The 18,785-nt window shown below is 36.5% G+C and overlaps 2 protein-coding genes across 2 annotated transcripts in view; one reads left to right on the forward strand and one right to left on the reverse strand.

Annotated features, from left to right (window-relative positions):
- Positions 1-18,785, forward strand: part of LOC135080905 (neurexin 1-like) — an 85,363-nt gene that overhangs the window by 6,021 nt on the left and 60,557 nt on the right. Inside the window, exons 2-3 of the mRNA XM_063975634.1 lie at positions 15,779-16,185; positions 16,704-16,837. Of these exons, the coding sequence (XP_063831704.1) occupies positions 15,856-16,185; positions 16,704-16,837 (464 nt within the window). The 5' untranslated portion in view covers positions 15,779-15,855. The remainder of the gene's footprint in view (positions 1-15,778; positions 16,186-16,703; positions 16,838-18,785) is intronic.
- On the reverse strand, positions 10,109-11,319 carry LOC135080437 (prostaglandin reductase 1-like). Its single transcript, XM_063975074.1, has one exon. It carries the CDS (start codon positions 11,186-11,188, stop codon positions 10,193-10,195), a length of 996 nt encoding a protein of 331 aa, XP_063831144.1. The 5' UTR covers positions 11,189-11,319; the 3' UTR covers positions 10,109-10,192.

Consider the following 18,785-nt stretch of genomic DNA (forward strand, 5'->3'; position numbering starts at 1 on the left):
CGTGTACCTCGTCAGCTCAACCACGACCACTCTGACCAGAAAATCCGACTAAGAAAAAGAATAAATTGTCAAAGGAATATGCGGAATTCAAAGGTCTCTAATCTAAGCTGTTGCTAGTTCAGTAAGAATAAAACATATTATAAGCTTAAGCACATATTGTCATGTGAAAGAAACGGATAGCACCGAATAATATAGAGTATTTTTCCGAATAGGGCCTTATCCTCAAAGGTTGGTTCGGTCAAGTCTAGCCGAAGCTTACTGCCCGAAGTTAATTGGTCACGCAGCAACCTTCACAGTCCTAACGCGGACTGATACGACTTACATAAGGACTGTGATGGAACTAAATCCAATTTACACTATTTAAGTTGAACTGTAATTAAGTTAAAAACATAATTTGCAGACACACGTGGGCTCTAGAATGACCTGAGTTTTAGAAATGTTCTAATCTCACTTTTAAATTTATATTTATCAGACCGTTGGCATACTTTGTCAATAATTAAGTTGTAATTAAAGTAGTAACAGTGGGATTATATGTATAATTAAATCATTACTGTAATTAAGTATTAAAAATGACATAATTTGAAGACACACGTGGGTTCTAGAATTATCTGATTTTCAACAATTTTCTGACATCTTCTATTATCAGGCTTTGGGCATACTTTGTCAATAATTAAGTTGTAATTAAAGTAGTACTTAACAGTCTTGGATTACATAATTAGATCTGTTGGGTAATTTCAATAAAGATTAATTATACCTCCAGGTAAAGAAAAGTTTAAACTTATTGCCCAGAGTCGCTGGCTGTCGCGATCTTTAACGAAGGTCTAGTACCCATCAGTAGCCTTGAACTAAAATACATTATCTACATTAAAATAAAATAATTTTCTAAAGCGCTCGAAAAACAAATTTTTATAAATAAAATACTTTAGGTAATACCGAAAACAGGTAAATAGGAATTACGTATTTTTAAATGTTGTTTTAATAAGTAACAAGGTTTCTTAGGCACTTCCAACTTATAAATATAAAATGTTAATCAAATATTTACGACCTAAGTGCCCAAGGGTTTTGACTTAAGGTTACAGAGTATAGGTATAATAATATTTTCATTTCAAAAGAAAATATATGATAATGGTATTCACAAAATTACGTAGGTATAGTGTCTGAATAATTAAAGATTTGGCATTTGTCTGTATTATTACTCATTATTTAATTATTATTAATTAGACACAGCCTCATATACTAACAAACTATAAATATCGTTTACATAATGCAAATTAACAAACGGTTATGTAAATTATTAAACTCTACTCCTTTTGTACGGCACCATCAAATTCTAAGGCAAGAAAGTTTGAACTATGGGTTGTTACCCATTGATTATAAACACCTTCCTATAATAGAAATACATTCATTAATTTATACACCCTGACCAATACAAACAGCATTCAAATATCTGTAATGTACAGTGTGTAGCTACCTAGAGCTCTGTTAGCAGTCCGGTGCGTCGACCACTGGGTCAGGCGGCATGTAACATTATAATTAACGCACTGGATTTACGTTGCATAGATTAGTAGAATATCAACTGCTACTACCACTGTATCATTGCAAGTTATGTTGCTAATGGAACTGTATTGCGTAATAGGCAATGGACAAGTTTCCAATATTTTTCTTTTAATAAAACTTGAAAATATAAGTAAAATTAATAATAATTGTGCAAGAATCATGAAAATATCTCTACAAATACAAAAGTTACAGGGCCCTAAAGTTGCGCATAACAAATATTCGCGCCATTTTCATCGGTGTAGTCACGACGTCATTCGGAGTACAAACAGTAAATCACCCCTGGTCCAATGCTGTTGACAGATGCAATTTTTTTTAAAAATCTAGTAGTTTTTAATTTCTTGAGGGATTTCAAAAATAACTTCACTGGCTTTTTAGTTTTGGTCTATAATTTAATCCTATTCAGTGAAATCTAATGTTTTCAACATCACGAAACTTCTCCATTGTAGTAATCTGCTTTTATTGAAATGTCACTAAAGCAAATTATAATGAACCCTAATCTATCTCAATAGTGACGAAAATTAAGAAATAATCGAATTTAAAAGTGTGGCTTTAGAAATACAATTTTAATTTAATAATTCAAAGTTAGTGGATGCGAAATTAACAGTTAATTGGGACAGTTGTGTGTTGTCCCTTTTCAGTCACAAAGCGAGTAAGGGATGAAGGACACAGGGGTTTAGTTAGGGATACTACGAAAAAGGAAAGTATACCTTTACAGGGAAGGGAAGTAATACGTAGGTATCCAGTTTATAACGGTTATGTAAGGGTCTCATTACATAGGTACGACGTCGCGGGCGAATGAGTACGTTACTTCGTGTTACATCATTATAAGGCTTCCGACTAAAGAAAACTGCAAGACGTGAAATACGGTGGAAACTAATTACACTGCGAGTTTAAAGGCGGACGAAATATGAGTCTTTTGGCTCAGGGTCCTTTGTACGGGTATTGTATGTCTTCTATAGTGGTTTCTAACGACAATACCCGTTTTGACGATCAAACTGATCGTTTATCGACCAAAGTTTAATTAATATACAAGTACCTATTTCATAACTCTAGTCTTAACTTTGATATTTGTAATTATTTCAAGCTTTTTATCTTTCATTGCTAGAAAGAAAACCCATTTATATGTGATGGATACTTTGATAAATCGATGTTTCAATCATAGTTATTTTAGAATATTTTCTATGTCTGTATGTGAGATATTGGTAGGTCACCCACTTCTCGTAACTTTGTGTACCTGCTTGCTAAAAGATCGTCTAAATACCTATCATACTGTATACGTTTTTACACGATCCTTTAGATTTACCGTCACATGACGTATTGACTGATTGTTTTATTTTGATATTTACATCCTTCCCATTCAGCATTCCCACCACAATCAATCGTCGAATCCACTAAAGTTGATCTATCTAATTAGTTCCCAAAACGTTTCCAATGGCACGCGACCGCGATCGGGCACATTCCGCGCTCGCGTCCGGGCGGAATGCAATTCGATTGTCCCGCCCGCCCACGCTGTCCAAAGGGCTACTTGCGGAAACAAAGTAATATTAATTGGCCGTTTGTAAGGTGACTATGATAATAATAATTCTAGTTCAATAACGGTTTTAATAAGAATTAAGTGTCATTGTTGAGGGTCTTGTGGATACAAAGTAATAATAAATTGGCAGTTTGTAAGACGACTATGATAATTCTAGTTGAATAACGGTTGTATAGCCTGACCAGGAACATAAAAACCCTGGCATAGAGGCGCCTCAATTGCATTTGATAGTGCAACACTGAGTACAGTCGTACCTGTGTTAAATTAATAGGCTAACTTTATGTATCAGGATTCAGGAATACGGGCTAATTTGATATTTTCATAAATTAACGAAAAAATATTATTATAGGTAACCTGATTTAAATAAATTAAATGAAACCATCAATCGAGCTAGTAGATTTATTATATTATTCATCAATAATCAAATTCAGAACTTGAATATTCAACTGCAATGTCTGCTCATGAACGCTTCAAACTCGGTACTTCTTTCCCAATCCCATAAAATTCAACACTTAGAAAGTGACAAAATTTTTAAAATAGGTAGTTGAAACAAACCACAGCTAATTTTCATAGTGGACTGTACTATACGATAAACATGACAGTCAATTTGACAACCTTTGTCGGAAACATTATTCAATGAAAATATTGTCCGAACCCTTAGTATTTCTCTTCGACAAATACTTTAACACATTGTGAACCACTTTTCTTTCACGACTATAAAAATATTTTAGCAATTTAATTCATAAAACCAATTGCGCACATTTAAAATAAAGTTTGTTTACACTTTGACAGCAATAGACTGACATGCAAGGTGACATGTCAATGAAGTTTTCAGTTACTGTTGCCATTAAAAAAAATTAGTAGTAGTAGTATACCATTAGTTTTCCGCAATATGGCGAGGGTTTTTATGTTCCTGGTCAGGCTATAATACGAATTTTGTATCATTGTTGAGGGTTTTTAAGGTACTTGGGAAAATGACATTTCTTATCCGTGTTTCACGTAGGTAAATGTGTTTTTTTTTTGCACAAAAATTTAAAGTCATTTTAGATCTATACAATCGCGTTCTTCCAATTGTATAAATCACTTTTAACAATTGAAAGAATGCGATTGAGGTTTTTTTCCTATCTTTGTTATCAGATTGCTAAGACAATATGGTAACATTGGAATATTCAAGTGATCGAAATACGAATATCAATTCAATTTAGGTATATTGTGTAACGTACAATCATAAAACAAAAACTTTAGGTACCCTATTTTGCTGCTCCTAATTTGCGATGCACATACACACACTCCACCACCATTTAGTTTATATTCCAAATTATAGCCAGCGATTGTCATAGGTAATGCCAGAAATTCCAGGATGGAACCGCACATTCCACGCTCAGCGTCCGAGGGGAATGCAATCCGGGATTGTTTCGGAGCCGCGTCGCCGCACCTTCAAAAAGGGTTGCGCCTGAAACAGGTTTTTCAAATGGGCCACCTTTTGGAATTTTCAACCATTTGTTCACTGGAATTTGGAATGAAACTTAATATTTTAGAATGTTTTCTTTTGTTTTTTGCAATGCGTTTTTCGTTATAACAAACAGATTAAATTTAAATTAGTAGGTACCAGACGTTAGTTCCAATATTTGTAACTAACAAGTCCGAGTCCATTTACCTAATGCTCTAGGTATTAGAGCTAATTGTCCTACTGAACTAACTCTATATTTCATGATTTAACAGGTCAGCAGACCTGCTTTATGAATATATTAAAGTAAAGCAGTTTGGTGCATTTGTACACACAGCAAGTATGACAATACGTATACGAACAGAGCAATAAGTTAGTGCAATTATTTAAATACAATTTTATGAGATGGATAGATAAGTAGTCACCTACTTACGAGTATAAATATCCACAAACGAATTAATTCGTTATATTTAGTTGACAATCCTATTTTACACGTCAGATTCCACGATTGTTCTCTAAGACTTTGCAACTATTCTATTCTATTATTCAATTCAGCTAAGTTGTTTGAGCTTATGCAATAATGCTAATGTATTCTCGTATCTACATAATATTATTTCAAGAGGATATGTCTTGTAATCCGAAGCGAAACATTGTTGTTTCTAATCTTCTTTATGATCTTTTTCATTATATTTAACACAGCCTGTGCCCCGCGATGTTACCCATTGTAAAACCTATCCTATGTGTTAATCCAAGGTATCAGCTAACTCCGTACCAAATTTTATTAAAATCGCTCGTGAAGATGTAACAAACATACACATTCACAAAACTGAATTTGTTCATTTCGTTATAGTATTCTCATATTGTAGGTAGGTACATTCAATTTAATACGATGAGCTTGATCAGGATTTAGTGGGAAGGACTATGCTGTTAGAACATCATTCTCTGCACGTAGCCAAGAAAAATAATAACAACAAGGAATATTATTCGCGATCGGAATTTCAAAGTTTATCCGAGAGAATCGACGGAGGCTTTAATCAATACGCCGCCGATTCGATTTCACATTTAATCGATGCGTAATTAAATCGAGAACGAGCCGTCAGACACACGGCAACTTTTTGTTCTGGATTTATTTTTCGATAGCTTAAGCCCCGAATAAATCTTTGTGGTCTGTGTTATTCTATGCTCTGACAAGATTTGTTGTGGAATAAGTGTATTTTTTAATTAATTAACTATGAAATGCCAAAAACCTTGTATCCACAATGTTAGATTACCAGTTTCGTGAATTTGTGTTATGGCTGCCGCGACACAATCACAGATTTGTACAGCAGCCGTCATAACAACTACCAGTATATTGTAACTGGTTTTGTGTAACTTTTTTACTTGTAGTAAAGGTACTTTATTATTATTTACTACCAATTATGCTCATACTTTTACGACGAATGGCTTCAATAACAGATATTAATAGCTCGGCCCACGACATAAAATAAGCGTTCATTAACTGGCCTAATCATTCGTACAGCCTTATATTTCCCCTAGTCGTGATAATCCCGGTTTTCTGGACGCCACGTCCCGGGATAATGGACTCGATTTGGCTCGTGATAAGCTCCTGGACAATTAAGGTGCCTGTCAGTCAACCTGATGTCCTGGCATATTTGTCTGTGGCGTACTGATATTATACGAATACAAGAATTTATGGATATATTAGCGGCCGCCCGCGACTTCGTACGCGTGGACCCCGTTTTACCTCCTTAGGGGTGAAGTTTCGAGATTTTTTAGAGTTTTCCTGGAAATTATTCGAACTTTTCTCGCCGTGAAAACCATTCTTGGACTTCAACGAACATTAAAAAATAAAAATTGATAAAATTGGTTTTATCAATTCCACCACCAGGCGTTGTTGAGTTATGCGCTTATCAACACATTTTGCGATTCATTTTTATACTAGAGAATAGTCCAGTGATAAGAAATTCTGGTGTCATTGAAGTGGAGATCCGTTTCCATATGTGAAAATAAGTGGAATAAGGTGTTAATACTGTTCGTTTACGAATTTCCTAATTTCTAATTCGATCTCGTAAAGAAACACCGAGCATAGCCCTTTCCATAAGCATGTTGTGTTGTGCAACTTTGAGGTTCTTTATGAGGCCTATAGTGAGAGGCCACGTTTTGAAGCTATGTAATCACTGGCAACTAATGGACGAAAAAATGCACAATGTCACACATTCAGACAAAGGGATTATTTGGTACAATTCTGTTGCAAAATCACCTCTATCACAATTAAATAAAATTCCACAGTGCGCACTAGTACCTTCATGTACCGTCGTTCGTAATAACACAATAAAGAGTCCCTTATTCGCAGTACAGTTATCTTAGTCGTTCGGTTGAAATATGAAGCACTAGCATATCTACCTGTACTATTTAAGTTACATCGAGATTTAGGCGATTCTGTCTGTTATGGTATATTATAACAAGTGTCATAACGGCGGCAGCACGGCTCGCAGATCACAGGTGTATGGAATGGGCCAAAGGTACCGCCGGTGTAGAAGAGCCAGCTCACTTCATACGAGAAACAGAATAGTTACGTTAGCTAGATAATAAACGCTATGCGATGTTTTCAGTCGCAAATAATGTGCAGTGCCATTGTACTTACATTACTTTTGCGTTTATAGAAGTGTTAGTACTTAGTACACATCAAAGAATTGATACCTGCTTAGTTGCAATAATGATTATAGAAACAGAAATCTACTTTGAAATTCACCTGAAAATGACCTGAACACGTAATTGCCAGACAAATCGGTCCTAGGGCAATTGAATAATTAATATAAGGAATATCTTCTGACCCACCGCACTACCAAACCACACTACCAGTAGTGTCGTGGGGAATATTTATTCCCTTCTGCACTACCAAGCCAGTAGTGTCGTGGGTAACATACATCTTCATTCCCATCGACACTACTACCATAACTAAATGTAAAATTTGAATTTGTAAAATTTTGGATTGTTTTATAATAAATTATGTTTATATGCAACCCTAACCTCGGTACAAATTTGCAGTTTGACGGAATTTACTGAAAAAAAAATATTACCTAAAAGGGCTTATACCTATATAACTTTGCGTGAAAGAAAAACAAAAATTAAATTATTTTTACCCGACTGCGGCAAAGCAAAAGGAGGGTTATGATTTTGACAGGCTATGTATGTATGTATGTTCATCTATTCCCTCGTAACTTCTAAACTACTTATCAGAATTCGAGAAATGACATATCATTAGAAGCGTCTTAATTGTCCGCTGGTTATAGGCTCTATGGGGTTTCACAAAATCTAATGTGGCGCCCTCTAGCGGACAAACCATACAGAGTAAAAAAATAAAGTTAAGATAAATATGCCGTGTTTGGTATCATTTGAAAGCGCTTTACTTGTACATTTACCGTAACATGTACATAAGCCCTTTTAGGTAATATTTTATTTTCAGTAAATTCCGTCAAACTGCAAAATTGCACAGAGGTTAGTGTTGCATATAAACATAATTTATTACAAAACAATCCAAAATTTTACAAATTTTACATTTAGTTATGGTAGTAGTGTCGATGGGAATGAAGATGTATGGCCCCTTAAAATTACCCACGACACTACTGGTTTGGTAGTGTAGAAGGGAAAAAATATTCCCCACGACACTACTGGTAGTGTGGTTTGGTAGTGCGGTGGGTCAGAAGGGTATCTATCCACATCCATAACTTTAGCACATGGTTTGTCGTTTTACCTATCAATAACAGCCAGAGTTCGACTGTTACGCCGATCCTCAGGCTTTTTGAAGAAATATCATATCCATTTGTCGTAATTTTCTGTGAATTGGACAGTTTTGACTTGCCGTTCTTTTTGGGCATGCCCCAGGTCACCTAGATGCGATCTAGCGGGTCGTTTGGGTGATATACGGATGTTCCGACGTTACGCGCTGGTTGCCACTTTGAATAATTTAGTTGCCTGTTTAAAGGAATACCCTATTTCACGACCTTACATCGTGTTTCGTAAGCATCTAATTAGGTAGGTACTCGTATGTTTGAATTCTGAGACTGTTGTTAGGCGCTGTTCTGGCAAATCGATTGAGGCTTTCAATTAATTATATCGGTTGTGGTATGTAGGTAGTTAGGTTTCTTTCCGTTGCGTAGGTTTCTTTCTATAAAGTACTAGATTCTCTATTTTTTTATAACGAATGGAATGAATTCTTTATTTAAACGGCCTGATAATCACATTCCGGCAGGTGAGACGAAAGTTTAGAGCTTATCTTGTGAGTTAAAAACATGTTGTTGCATAGGTAGGTATCTCTTTATTATACACAGTTCTTTGTATCCCTATTATTCCCTATAACGGTATTAGAATGATTTACACGTTTATTTAAAGGCTTACACAACGACTTACATCACTTTGAAGCGAGAGACGAATGTGCCGGACGTTTTCAAATTCTGAAGTTAAAATCCATTTATTCATTGTAGGCTTTATAAGCTCTTATGAATATCAAATGAAGCTGTCGTTTGGAGAGAAACCTCAATTTGGGGAAATATGCGGACTTGGGAATTCACTGAGGATATATTATGGGCTGACACTTGTTATTTCAGCCATCTGGTGCTAAAAACGAGTGAGGTTGGGGTTTGTTTGTTTATTTTACTACTTTCAAAATACGATATTCTGTAAGAAATGTGTCAAAAGATACGAGGGTGGTGACTTTGAGAATGTACTCGGTATACGTTTGGATGTATGTACTAGGTATATTAAAATAGCATCATCATCATCTCAGCCATAGGACGTCCACTGCTGAACATAGGCCTCCCCCAATGCTTTCCATGTTGCCCGATTGAGCAACCGGGCAATATTAAATAGCATATTAGAAGAATATTATAGTTTTCTTGCAAAGTATACCTACCTACTACATAAGATGCTTAACGTGTTGTCATAGTCTAGCTGGGGTTAATCCAATAATAACTGGCTTAATCCGGTTCGCATTGGTTCATCCCAGTTCCTTCGCGCCAGATTTCAACATAGTTAGTACCATCCATCTGAAGGTAGTATTAATTAATTAAGTAAACCCCAGTCCGACTCGTTAACGTACAACGGGTAGTTAACTGAAACTTGCGAAATCCCAATTAGAATGGAGATCTGAAGGATTCAGATTACAACTGCAATCAAGGGTGAGCAATTCACGCTCTCCAATTACTGGGTCCAAGAGAAAACGCTAGAAACTGTAACCTACTTTGTGTATGCTTTAATTATGAGGTGCAAATGATTTTTGTTACATGTTATCTCTGAAAATACTAGTCGCATTCCTATAAATATGAAAAGGTATTAAACAACCAAACTAATAGGTACATTAGACTGTTCAAGCGTTCGTAAAGCCGCTGAAATCAACTAAAAACAGAGGCGTATTAGAATACTCCACTTACTCGCAAAATAATCGAACCTTCATGCTTGGTTATCTGCAACAATAAACACCTAATTTACAATGCAAATTATTTCAAAGGAACCAACCTTTTTGGACGCTAAATATAACGGACACTGCCGAAGGTAAATAAATAACACAACCCTTTCAACAATACGGCTGTATTTTTATTAACGCCAGAACTTGGAATCTTACGCTAATATCGTCTTAAAAGTAAAAGGAGGAAGAATCAAATTTTAACGACCGCCTTCCCGATGCTCTCCCCTTTTAGCATCGCCACGAATGTAGCGGGAAGCTCTTCGAATCCATTTGTGACGGTCTCTTTAGCTTTAATGGTACCTTTTTGGATCCAGTCCTTTAGCTGGTTTAACGCTTCTCTCTGTCTCGGCCAATCCCATTGTGTGAAACTGAACGACTCGACGTTCACCGACACTCGCGTGTTGGGCTTCTTACGTCGAGGGACTCCCATCCCATATGTACTTATGGCACCGCAAACGGCCACTCGACCGTGCTCTTTCATATTCTCCATGATAATCTCGGCTAATTCGCCGCCCACGTTGTCAAAGTAACAATCGATGCCGTGCGGCGCTATCTTCGACAGGGTATCTTTGACGTTCGCTGTAGTCTTGTAATTTATGGCGTGATGAAATCCGAATTCTTGCTTTAAAACTTGCACTTTTTTATCTGATCCAGCGAATCCGATTATAGTACACCCCATAAGTTTCGCTACTTGTCCCACCAGAGATCCTACAGCTCCGGCGGCGCTAGTAACGCAAACTATTTCGCCTTGTTTCGGCTTGCAGATTTCGAGGAGCCCTAAATACGCCGTAATGCCGGGCATGCCGAGAGCGCCGATTGATAACGACAGCGGCATGTTCCCGATGTCGGGTATATACGGCTTAATGCCGAACATATCATCGCTGCTGCCATCTAAAACGACGTGATCTTGCCACCCGGAGTGCGATACCACGTGGCAGTTTACAGGAAATTCCGGATTCTTGCTCTCTATAACTTTACCGACTTGGAATCCGAATTGATCGTAGGGCACCTCTATGTCCTCGGCAAAAGATCTCATGTACGGATCGACGCTTATGTATTCAGCTTTGACAAGGAACTCTTGAGAGCTGAGTGGCATGATAGACTCTTCAATTATCTCGAAATCCGACTTCTGTGGCAAGAAGTCTTTGAAGGCAGCCTTGACGACGTATTTACGTACTTTTCTCATATTGATATAGAAAATTTGTTTGTTTGCTGTGGTCAAGATCAATATACGGTGAATATTTCACACGATTCACAATATCTTACGTTAAAAATAATATTTTACGCACAAAAGACAAAATAGCACAATGAGTTGACGCGGTGACAGTCGACGACTGATGTTTGTCAATGTCAGTTTGACGTTTCACAGATTCTTGAAGCTTTGTTTTGTTGTCACTTACTTTAAGTCGTTACTTTTAAAAATAAAAGTAAAAATAAAAAATGTTGTAAAATGTTATACAAATATCGTTTATGTCCTAAATAATGATGATTATTTAGAAGCCAATTCGTTTTATGGCTTACACGATTTTAACTCTGTAATATTGTTGAAAGTTTTAGTTGCGTTTAGTTTCACGGTGGAATTAATTGAAATACTCAGATAAACCTAGATAAACAGGTGCAATTTACCTAATTTGTTTGTGCGGAATTAAATAAATATAACACACATTCAATTAAAACTTAAATTATATTACGGTAATCTGCTTATTGTACAGATTGAAGACTTATAAAAACGTATGTATTACAGGTAACCGTAGGTAATAAATACACCTTCTAAAAGCTTTTTATTACCATTGGAGCTTGAGGGAAGGTTTAACAGCTGTGCGTTACTCATTAATTCTTTATATCTCGGTTTCGGTACAATAAATTCTTTTTAATAAATGTTATATTTGTGACTATATTTACGTATTTTATGAAATAAAAAAATGTTTGCTGTGTTATTTTTACGGTTGTTATTAAGTTTGTTATGATTTTGGTCTGGAGTTCTAAAAATTAGTTTACATTTAACTAATAATTTTCAACTTGCGAATACACTCCAGCTCATAAGTAACCCGACGAAACACATATGTACAGATGGTTTGGAATAGTCCTACGAAATTAGAGCCTTAGCTCTCTGAAATACGGTGTATATCCTTAATAATTTAAGCTAGGAGGTAATGAAAACCACAAAGCCAAACCCTGGGTCGATCTATATTAAGACATTGTCCTAATCAAAGGTTGCTATACCTAGAGCGGGTTGTTCTAAGTCCCCATATTACTTCCGGGAGATTGCTTTGCCGCACACACCCGGTATAACGTTTAGTAGCGCTATAAGTTCCACTATAATATGAAATATATGAGGTGACGTGTACTGTCTAGGCTATATTGAGTTAGGCGATCATGCTTTATAGGCACGAAAGTTACGCCCGTATTCACAAACATTACTATGAAGTCTCAGAGTGCGCGTGAACGAACCAATCACAGAGCTCTATTCAACGCTGTGCGTTCGATTTGCTGCTTCATTTAAGCAAGCATCGTTTGTAAGTACGGGCGTTAGGGCTAGTTCTAGGTGTTTTGTGTACAATTCAAACTTGTGAAATTAAATGCGAAATATTTTTTTTTATGGATTAAACGTAGAGTTGAAGCCAAAAGGAACGGGTGATTAAAATAATCCAAGAACCAGACTAACAAGGGAGGTAATATATTATGTAGATTCAAGAAAACTGAAATATGTACATTCCAAATATTTAAGTACAGTGACTTCTATATCATCATCTCAGCCATAGGACGTCCACTGCTAAACACAGGCCTCAGCCCAACGCTTCCCATGTTGCCCTGCGTCCAGCGCCTTCCTGCTACCTTTATGATGACTTCGTTAACGTAATGTATATTGCGACAGTTTTTGTGTATTCGGGAAACATTACAAGGAAAGATCTTTACAAATCGAGCAAAATCTAATAGACGATAGAGTACAAAAGAGCGGAAAGCATTTCGTCTACGCATTACATAAATTAATATAATGATTAAAGTTCTCCGCTATGGTATTTGTTTTTCAGATGGGTAACTAAATACGTGTCGCTATTATAAAGAAGAATCATTAAAGTATCATTAAACTGAGTAGTTATTAAAAATATCTAGCGTTTAGAAGACGCATCTTCGATTTTTACAAGATTTTAAATAAATAAACTAAAACTTGTTAAACCAGCAGTTTATCCATGAAGTAAGTCGAACTACTCACGTAGATAAAAACTTATAACAACCCCCTAAGAAGTAGAGTCACCATAACAAATAATTGGTTTCAATCAGTCGAGCCTTGACGGGAGTTAATAGGTAAAAAGTCACGAACGAATAATTGTGCCAACGACTCCTTCAAATCAGCGGATTGAAAAAACGTCTGGCATCCAAAGAGGCGTGGAGAACGGACAGAATAAGCTTCGCGAGGTTCCGTAGCAGCGGGGCTGGTTTTCGATCTCCGTTGCTTTCGCATATGACAGCTTCTTGACATCAAATGAGCGATAGAAGCGAAAATGTTTTCGTGTTTATCAGTATTTAGCTAAACTGCTTATTTTATTTTAATTCTAAATCTTACTTAATACATATTATGCCCGTTTTAACCATCACGAAATAAAACCATCATCATAACCAACCACCATCATGAAAACAAAATTCCTGTTATGTGTTACCATAGGGGTCACTTAAAAATTAGGGATTGATGGTGAAAATGGGCATTAGCCTCACTAATCTGTGCGGTCAACATGGGGAGTGTAGACCAAATCCTCGATCCTCCGTGGTAAATTAGAGTGGGTCCTGCAGTGGTGAATAAATGACCTGATGATGGTGATTTAACGTTATCCCCTAACTTGATTGATTTGTATCTTATAAATTATTCCTCTTAGATAGCTTGTACGATACGAAATACTGTGACATCTAATAACCATTAGGTTACAATAGGCGCTATATTGTAGCAAAAATATCTATTTTCCTCACGACTGTACAAAAAGTAAGTTGGCTGCTTGAAAACCAGCTGTTATTCAGACATTAGTTGTTTATCGTCCCATTTTTCTGCGGGTCCCCAAAACCGGTTCTTACCGGTTGGGGCCGGTGCCAAGTTCCATCGGAACGACTGGGCTCCCCTCGCGCGGAATGTTGACGAGCCTCGCGGGTGTGGATGAGGCAAATTGCACTTTTTACTTGTATAAACTTTCCGAGATTTTTGGCAGGTGATATTTTGAGGATGCAATTTGAGATAAATATTATTTGAGTAGTGGAATCTGGTAGGATATAATGACCAGGGTGGTCCAAGGGTTTAAGCATCGAAATGCGTATTCGACAGAACGCTTGATAGAACTTATACCTAACACAAGCAGTTACAAAATTTAAACGATCCATTCCACAAAATCTTTTACCTAAAAATGGGTCAAACTCTTTCAGTTATTGAGTTTCGGTTTTGAACTTTTCTGTGTTGACAGAAAACGAATTCCAAAATTGTTGAAAAGTAGTGTTGCTTACTTTTCAGCAAAATTTAAAAACATACACATTTCAAGTTTCGATACAAATGCTTCAGAATACGCCCTCCCAACTATCTCCTCATCTGACTAATGCCTCACATCCAAAGCAGATGCTTCGTGCTCTCCCGGCCTAGTTCCGCATCCAGCCTTTTGTCGCTCGAGTGGCTTTTACCTGCAGTAGATAGCACTCGTCTTCAGCACATGTTTATTCGTTTTTTGTTCCGACGCTTTTCATTTGGGAGCCATTATTTTTATAGCAAACGTCTCGCCCATGTGAACACCAATCAACATTTTCTTTTTCGTATACAAACGCTTCAATTTAGTTTTTGATTTCATTGGAAAGATTGTGAATACTATTTTTACTTGAAATAGCTGTAAATATATTACATACCTATTTGGTTCTTATTAACAGTAAAATAGGAACATGAGTTAGATCAGTGTTGATTACATTTTGTAGTCTTTAACGTTCTTGGTATTCTTTTTTTTCAGTTGATTTTATACTCGTATGTGTATATTTGTGCTTCACCAACTTTTTCGTGTTTGGAATCTAATTATTTGAATAACTTGTTTGTTATACACAGGTGAAACAGGGATATAATATTAGCATTAAAACAATGCCACTGGAAACAGTATAATATAAATTCTTGGTCCTGAATTCTTTCTTTTGTTTCAAAATCAAAATCAAATAATATATTTTGCGAAAATGGGTTTACATCAGTAGGTGTTACAATTTTTCAAGTAGGTTTGTTATTTTTGTTTGATATTATACCATAGCAGTTGCTCCAAAAATGTCGTTTACTACGTTCGTACGGGCAGTTTTTCGGACAGGCTAATGCAAGCCACAGATGGCTTTTACTGCTGCAGGAGCCACCGGCAGGACGGTTGATTACGATTTACCACACCTGCAGCTGTGACACTTGGCAACTGTGCGACCCAAAAATTAAGAAATATGTTACGAGAAATATACAGGCTCTTTTGAAGGCTTAGAGAAGAGATAGTGTCTGATACAAGAAGATACACCGGTAGCAATGTAACATTTTGAACATCTTGTACTACCCTTTATTGTTGGAATTTCTGTAACATTGCGAAGTGAATAAATGAATATGAATATGAAAAGCTTCTATTAAAAGCTTCTTTTTACCAAATCTTCATTTAGCGCACTGTTGGTAAAACTCAAATGAATTTAGGACATATAAAAAATCTCTTGTCCTTTTAGAATTTTGTGAACAAAAAATAGGTACGTGGTTTGTTTACCATCATCAATCAACTAAACTGAATTTCTTTTGTTCCAGGGCCCAAGAAATGAAACGGAAAAGGTGTACCCCCATCACCTCAGGCGTCGTATAGGTCGTCCGTCTCGCTCTTTGCCATGCCGGACGACGTCACAACAATGCGCTACGTGCTCTTCTGTCTGCTGTCTCTGTCCCTCAACAGGAACCTCGCGTTTGTGCTCGACAAGCAAAACCCATACTCGCAGTTCCGCAAATGGAACGCGGCGTTGAACGGTACACTCGAATTGGAGTTCAAAACGGACCAACCGAACGGTCTATTGCTGTACACAGATGACGGAGGCACTTACGACTTTTTTGAGCTGAAGCTGGTGAATGGGGCGCTCAGATTGAGGTACAACTTGGGTGGGGGAGCTCAGATCATCACGGTTGGGAGCAACCTCAACGATGGACACTGGCACAAAGTTCAAGTAAGATATCCTAAAAGTTCTATTTCATAATGATTCTTTGTAGAAGTACCTAATTTCTTTGACTGTATCACAGTTATTTCTCCTTAAAGATTCCAATTTTGCTTTAGTAAAGTACCTACGCTACGCATCAAAAGACTTTACTTAAAGTGTAAGTGTTAGGTAGGTCTTGTCTCTTAGATTACCTTAATCTTCAGGAACAGAAATCCCAAACTAACTAATTAAGGCTACACATTTTAGGCCACAACTAACCATTCGCTCGCAAAGTTAGAACTATGTTTTATTCGTGCAGTGCCGAATGTGAGTTGCATCCTTTACTTTTGAAATTTTCGACGGGTTCACTTCATGTATAAGTAGCCTAAATTGATTAGAGCAGTCGCCCGGTAAGCAAATGGTTCGATTCCCACCTTAGGCAATTCGAGTGTCCTCACTCTCGTTCCGATGTAACTTCAAAATCAGAATGCCTGTTTCTTTGATAGAGTATGCCATGAACCAGGTTAATAACCAGTTTATTTTTGTAGGTGGCTAGAAGAGACGAGCACACGTCTCTCGCAGTGGACGGGGCGACCCAAAGCAAAGTGTCCCGCGGCAAAGAGTTCGTTTTCGGCAAGTTCACCACCAACTCCGACGTCTTCGTGGGCGGCATACCACCTTCGTGAGTACTTTTGAATGTTTTTTTTGATAAAAGGTGGAGGATAATTGCGTTGAAGAGAAGGCAGTCGCGTTCATGGACAAAACAATTCGGACAACATGCGACATGAAAAAGAAACGTATTTTTTAGTGCACGACTCGTAATTTCATACTACACATGATATTACAGCGCGACAGTGGCAATAATAACGTGAATACGCTACTGCCGCGCTGCTGTCGCGTCTCTGACGCCCTAATGTGAAAAGGCGGTCTTAAACTATTAAGTACTGGATCGTTCTATCTCAGTTTACTATGTTAAAGTTAATCATTAAGAAACCCCCTATCGTTACGACTGAGCTGCAGTTTGCAAGTAATCATTACCAACATGAAAAACATACTCTGTTGCGTTTAATATTTCAGCCCGTTTATTTTAGTTGAAGATATTTTTTTCACTACAAATAACTCAGTCGCAGTCCGTTTCATTCCTGGTTTCGGTTCAGCCTTGGCGTTTAATTTGAAGTTTTTTTAACTCCGACATTACGGAACACCATCCTTTGCGTATAAACAACAAAGAAAACTCTCCTTTTTATGAGGACCAATTAATTTAAGTCAAGATACCCTCTATCCTCGTGCCCTCTCTTTCTGTTCTCTAAAAAGGCTTTCAGATGATAACAATAACATATAGAATTGCGGCTTAAAAAGAACCTTTTGAGGTAAAATAAGCATTGTCCCATCCTATTTCCATTAAAACCAAATTGGGCGATTTATTGGAAAAAGCTGTTGTAATAGAATTTACAATTATATGTAGTCTAAATATAATTAATTATTATCTAGATAACACAATATTCGCGTACTTTTATTTTAATTTCACAAAGGTATTTGAAAGGCTTCAACTTCATTTGAATGAAAAACATTTTAAAGAGTTGAAGCAAAATTTTCAGGTATTTTATTTATGTTAAAACTGAAATTGTAAAAAGTTCTGAGAACTACTCGTAGTAACGTTAATGTTAAAAAAGAAAATAATAAAGTAACGAAATATTATTTTATTTAAACACTTTTTCTTAAAACACAAGGTACACGATCTCATTTAATATTAACGTACATGAAATTCTTTATTGTTTTCAGTGTAAAATATCTTACAGATCATTTCTTTTAAATTCTCATCTCATTTTTCTTTCATACCAATTATTTTCTAGTTAATCTCACGAACTGAAATCCCAAACTAATTAAAGCTAAACATTTATATACCAAAACCAAAACTAACTATTCCCTGCTAAGTTAGAAACGTTCATTTTGCACTAAGTCACATTGTGCCGCTGTTTTCTTAACAATTACACTAACTCAGAGCTCGTATTTTAGTATTGGATGGTACGTGAACTAAGTCCTAATTAGGTAAGCCCGTATTAAATCCTGGACTAGTGCGGGGTTAGGGCTAGTTCAGACTATGCATGTTAGAAATTGTCACATTTACGCTGTAGAAGAACAAAACAAAGTTATAAAAAGATTAGCAAAGTATTCATAGCAAGTTGGGCAAAGTAAGAAGCTAGAGTCTAGCTAGACTGAGCTGCGTAAACAGACCCCTAGAGATGAAACTGGGGTGAGGTTACCTTTTTATAATAACAATAATGATAGTATTGTCTTAGCAAGCATTAATTGCTCTATATTGAAATTGTTTGTGCTTGACTTTTTCATACTCATGTAGAGACAATGTTATTCATGTTCTAAAAAAATACATTACGTATTCTTGCGTTTTATGAAAGGAATAAAAAATATTTGACTTTTAGGTAGGTAATGTTTTAATTAAAATGCATCTGTTTCGAATGATACAATCAATTATGATAAGCCGTAGTCATTAGTTGATTGTCCTGCCTTTACATTTGCATTCAGTTTCGGCGAATTTTATGATAAATCTAGAACTGTGCATGATATTATGAATTATAATAACTTAAGGTAAGCATCATCCGTGTACACTC

Source organism: Ostrinia nubilalis, chromosome 18 (assembly GCF_963855985.1).
Source record: "Ostrinia nubilalis chromosome 18, ilOstNubi1.1, whole genome shotgun sequence".
In the NCBI taxonomy this organism is placed as follows: domain Eukaryota; kingdom Metazoa; phylum Arthropoda; class Insecta; order Lepidoptera; family Crambidae; genus Ostrinia; species Ostrinia nubilalis.